Here is a 5,065-nt window from a genome sequence, read left to right as displayed (position 1 = left end):
TCTTTTCTTTTTTTTTTTTTTTGAATGTAACCGGGCTAGGCCCCACATTTTGTAATGCAATTTCCTTGATCAATGAAATTTGAACTTTTGCTTGTTTATCTTCTATTTCTGTGCGGTTGATACGTGCAAAATTTCCTCATTCAAACTTTAATGAATCACAACTGGTAGGTCGGCTTTGCTGCGCAATACGCCGAGCTAAAATCGGAATTGCTTCGACTTAAATGTTCGCGAAACATACTAGCAGCTCGGCACTTTTATTTTTCGGATGAACCTAGACATTTGCATCTGGCTGAGCAAAATCAGTCGGCCCTAAATTGGGCTAAGCGCGTACATTCAGAGCAGGGTGAGCATAAATCAGCTCGGCCTTTATGGTTTTGAAAGCTCCCAACCAATTCATTCCGGCCGTACAGGAATCACCTCGACCGCTCTGGCTTTGACATCACTTCAAGTCTTGTACTTGGGTGGGTAAGAATCAGCTCAGCGCTGAAGGGAGTTGGACAAACCACCAACGTTCAATTTTAGCCGAGCAAAATCAGCTCAACCTGCAAATTGGGCAAAACACCAATATTTCAATGTGGCCGAGCGAAATCAGCCCGGCCCTTATCAGTTGGACAAAACACTAACATTTCGTTTTGGCCGAGCAAAATCAACTCGGCCTTTACATTGGGCAAAGCACCAATATTTCATTTAAGTTGGTCATGATGCCAACATCCCAATCGGGCGAGCAAAAATCAGCTCGGCCCTTATACGAATTGGACAATACGCCTATCATTTCGCTGGTCAATACACCAACTGTTTGTGCGGTCCATTCCTGCACCGGCGAGAGAAAATCAGTCTGGTATCAATCAAGTCGGTCTCCTTGCCCCTGGCATCCATAGTGGCCCGGTATGCCTCACGGTGTCATTACACATAAAGATGTAATACAAAACAGCAAGAGCGCCGATTTTCATTACAAAAAGCAGTGCTATCCTTACACCAAATGCCAAAAAGCTAAAGGTCTAGAAAGCTAAGCAATAAAAGCAATTACATCTTAAAAGTAAAAGATCTTAAGGTTGGCTGCATTCCACGATCTGGGGACAGCTTTGCCATCTAAATCTCCCAGATGGTATGCCCATTTGCCAGCGAGACCAGTCACGTTGTATGGTCCTTCCCAATTTGCACCAAGCTTTCCTTCGCCAGGGACCACCGTGTTGCCCAATACTTTTCTTAAGACCCAGTCCCCGATCTTAAACAACTTGGGGTGCACAGCCTTGTTGTATTTCTTGGAGAGTTCTTGCTGATAGGCCGCTATGTGGATTAGTGCCCGCTCCCTCCTTTCCTCGGCAAGGTCTAGCTTCAATGCTACTGCTTCATTGTTCAAATCTGGCTGGAAGCTTTCAGACCGGATGGTTGGCATGCCAATTTCCAGCGGGATAACGGCTTCCATGCCATAGGCCAAGGCAAACGGAGTCTCTCCAGTCGACCGTCTTGGCATAGTACGGTATGCCCAGAGTACATTAGGGAGTTCTTCAGCCCACTTCCCATTGGCCTTCTCAAGCCGCTTCTTCAGCCTGTCCAGGATGGTCTCGTTTGAGGCCTCCGCTTGACCATTTGATTGAGGATAGGCCGGCTTTGAATTGTAGAAGTCGATCTTCAGCTCTTCGCAAAATTCGCGAAAGAGTTTCCTATCGAATTGAGTGTCGTTATCCGAGATGAGGGCCTTGGGTACACCGAAGCGAGTGATAACATTTTGTCAAACAAACTTCTTCACATCCTTTTCCTTTATGGTTGCTAATGGCTCAGCCTCAACCCACTTTGTGAAGTAGTCAATGGCAGCGATGACGAATTTGCGATTGCCCGGGGCTGCTGGGAATGGCCCTACTATATCCAATCCCCAGAGTGCGAACGGCCAAGGACTTGTAAGGGGGAGCAATTCTCTCGCTGGCTGGTGGATCTGGTGAGCAAATTTCTGACACTTTTCACATCGACGAACGTATTTCTGCGTGTCTGCCTGCATGCACGGCCACCAATAACCTTGGAAAATTGCTCGGTAAGCCAAAGATCTGCCCCCAGTATGGCTACCGCAGATGCCTTCATGGATCTCATAGAGAAAAGCCTCCACCTTGGCAGGGTGGACACACTTCAGATACGGCCCGGTAAAAGACTTCTTATACAAGGCTCCGGACGGGGAGAGCCAAAATCGCTCTGACTTGGCCCGGATCTTGTTGGCCGCCTTCTTTTCTTCCAGTAGAACTCTATCTTTTAGGAAGGCGATGATGGGATCCATCCAGGAAGGACCCAAGTCAGTGCAAAGTACCTCGGTCGCTTTTGGTTCCTCGATACTTGGCCGAGGTAAGAATTCTATCATCAAGGGGTTAGGAAAAGCTGTCTGAGTAGAAGCAAGCCCGGCCAATTCATCAGCCGTGTTGTTTTCTTCGCGGTTGATCTGTTCCACTCTTATGGCGTCGAACTTCTTGATCTCTGCGCGCACCAGCGCCTGATACTTCGCCATTCGCTCATCCCGGGCCTCATACTCCCCTGAGACTTGATTAACCACCAGCTTGGAATCACTAAATACCATAAGGGCTGACGCTTTCATTCTCAATGCGCTTCTTAGTCCGGAAAGAAGGGCTTCATACTCCGCCTCGTTGTTGCTTGCTCGATGATCAGCCCGTCTAGTGAAGTCAGTACGATACCCAGCCCGGCCCCATGCCCATTGGATGCCCCATCGACGAAGAGCTTCCACATCTCGCCAATGAATAGCTTCCAGCAATCAGAAGGGTTCTGGGAGCCTCTCAATTCCAAGTCTCTAATCGGCTCATTTGGGTCTCTTACCTTATCCCGGTTGAGTCCGTCTTTCAATGAGCTACCCGGCTTCGCTAGTTTGGTTGCCTTTTGCCCTTCTTTCACTTGTGAGCCAACACTTGTCTCCATTGCCTGATCCATGGGCTGTATTAAATCCACACCAGCTAAATCATCTGGGCAAACTGGATGCGTCCCAGGGGCAAATTCCGCCACAAAGTCTGCAAGAGCTTGAGCCTTGATTGCGGTGCGCGGGCGGAACTTGATATCGTACTGCCCCAATTCCACGGCCCATTTCAAAATTCTTCCGGTGAAGTCTGCCTTTTCAAAAAGCACCTTAAGTGGAAACTTGGTTAACACAACTATTGTATGGGCATGAAAATAGTGCGCCAGCTTTCTTGATGCCATCATCAGGGCCAGCGCTAATTTTTCCAGTGGAAGATATCTCGTCTCGGCCGAGAGCAAAGTCTTGCTTACATAGAAGATGGGCAAGTGCTGGATGCCTTCAGCGCGGACTAGGACGGCGCTCACAGCATGTTATGAGACTGCCAAGTAGAGATACAACTCCTCACCCGGCCGAGGTGTGACTAAGATAGGGGCTGAGGAAAAGTATATTTTAAGTCTGCCAGTGCACGGTCACATTCGTCATCCCAGAAGAACTTGGCCTTCAAAGTTTTAAAGAAGGGCCTGCAACGATCTGAAGATCAGCTGATAAATCTGTTCAGCGCGGCTGCCATCCCGGCAAGATGTTGCACGTCCTTCGTGGAGTTTGGGCGCTCCAGCTCTTGTATAGCTTTGATCTGTGATGGGTTGGCTTCAATCCCTCGGTTTGTGACAAGAAAACCCAGAAACTTCCTGGTGCCGACTCCGAATGCGCACTTGGAGGCATTCAAACGAAGTTTGTGGTGCTTAAGTACGGCAAACATTTCTGCTAGGTCGGCAAGGTGTTGGGACTTCTCCTTACTCTTTACCACCATATCATCGATGTAGGCCTCCATTGTTCGGCCCAAAAGAGGAGTGAACATCTTTGTCACCATCCTCTGAAAAGTTGCCCCAGCATTCTTCAGTCCGAACGGCATGACTTTATAACAATACAGGCCTCTAGGAGTAGTGAACGACGTGATGTCTCGGTCCGGTTCGTACATGGCTATCTGGTGGTAGCCGCGATATGCATCCAGGAAGCTAAACCTCTAATGGCCAGCGGTCAAGTCCACCAGCTGGTCAATTCGAGGGAGGAGGAAGCTATCCTTTGGGCATGCACGGTTAACCGTCTTGTAGTCAACGCAGACTCGCCACTTGCCATTCTTTTTCGGGACCACCACCGTGTTGGATATCCATCGAGGGTACTGCACTTCTTCTATCGCTCCTGCCTCCAACAAATTCTTGTCCTCCTTTGCCACTACCTCGGCATGGTGCAGAGCCGAGCGGCGAGTTCTCTGAATGACCGGCCGCGCATTTGGGAAGACATTCAACTGGTGGCAAATAAAGCTGGGGTCAACACCAGGCATGTCGTAAGGCGTCCACGCAAAAGCCTCTAAATTGGAAACCAAGAAGTTGACATAATCTAACCGCTCGGCGCTAGATAAAGATGATCCCAAGAGGAAGAACTTAGTTGGGTCGTTCTCGTCGATGCGCACTTCTACCAAATCCTCGACTGATTTTTCCTCGGCCTTTCTTCCTACGTCTTTAAGGACCTCCTTTCTCTCGAGTCCCTCAATCATTTGGACAAACCCTTTGGCTGCTCGGCTGCCATTCACCGCAACGAAGAATTGTTTTGCCATCACCTGGTCTCCCCAAACCTCTTCGATCTGCCTGGTAGGCGTCGGAAAGCGCATAACTTGATGGAAGGTCGACACAACCGCTTGCATGGCATGTAACCAGCTCCTGCCCAAAATTAAGTTGTAAGTGGATGGAACCTTGAGCACCCAGAATTCCACTTGCTTTACGACCGAACCCGCTTTGACTGGCAAAATGATCTTTTCGATCAGCCATTCTGGCTGAGAGTTGAAGCCAACCAAAGAGGACGTCGCATGGGCCAAATCCTTGTCCTCCAACTTCATTTGTTTGAACGCATCATAATACATAATTTCGACCGAACTCCCCTGGTCGATCAAGATTCTCTTGATGTCAAAGTCTTTGATGCGGAGGGTTACTACTAGGGCATCATTGTGGGGCATCTAGATCCTTTCCAAATCCTTGCTCGAGAAGGTAAGGATGTCTTGCTCGAGAAGGTAAGGACGTCTAAAGGAGGCGACATGTATCAATTATGGGACATATTGGGAAC

The 5,065-nt window shown here is 48.7% G+C and overlaps 2 protein-coding genes across 2 annotated transcripts; both read right to left on the bottom strand.

The window, feature by feature from the left end:
* Positions 1-1,030: 1,030 nt before the first annotated feature.
* Positions 1,031-2,578, bottom strand: LOC145797967 (uncharacterized). Its single transcript, XM_082885408.1, has 2 exons — positions 2,062-2,578; positions 1,031-1,638 (listed from the first exon to the last, which is right to left on the bottom strand). The coding sequence occupies exons 1-2, from the start codon at positions 2,576-2,578 to the stop codon at positions 1,031-1,033; spliced, it is 1,125 nt and encodes a 374-aa protein (XP_082741534.1).
* Positions 2,579-3,971: 1,393 nt separating this feature from the next.
* LOC145797966 (uncharacterized) lies at positions 3,972-4,841 on the bottom strand. Its single transcript, XM_082885407.1, has one exon. It carries the CDS (start codon positions 4,839-4,841, stop codon positions 3,972-3,974), a length of 870 nt encoding a protein of 289 aa, XP_082741533.1.
* Positions 4,842-5,065: the final 224 nt, after the last annotated feature.

This window comes from Camellia sinensis, chromosome 8 (assembly GCF_055761805.1).
Source record: "Camellia sinensis isolate YWXY chromosome 8, ASM5576180v1, whole genome shotgun sequence".
In the NCBI taxonomy this organism is placed as follows: domain Eukaryota; kingdom Viridiplantae; phylum Streptophyta; class Magnoliopsida; order Ericales; family Theaceae; genus Camellia; species Camellia sinensis.
Note: the sequence above shows the minus strand (reverse complement) of the source record. Positions and strands in the feature narration are given on the sequence as shown.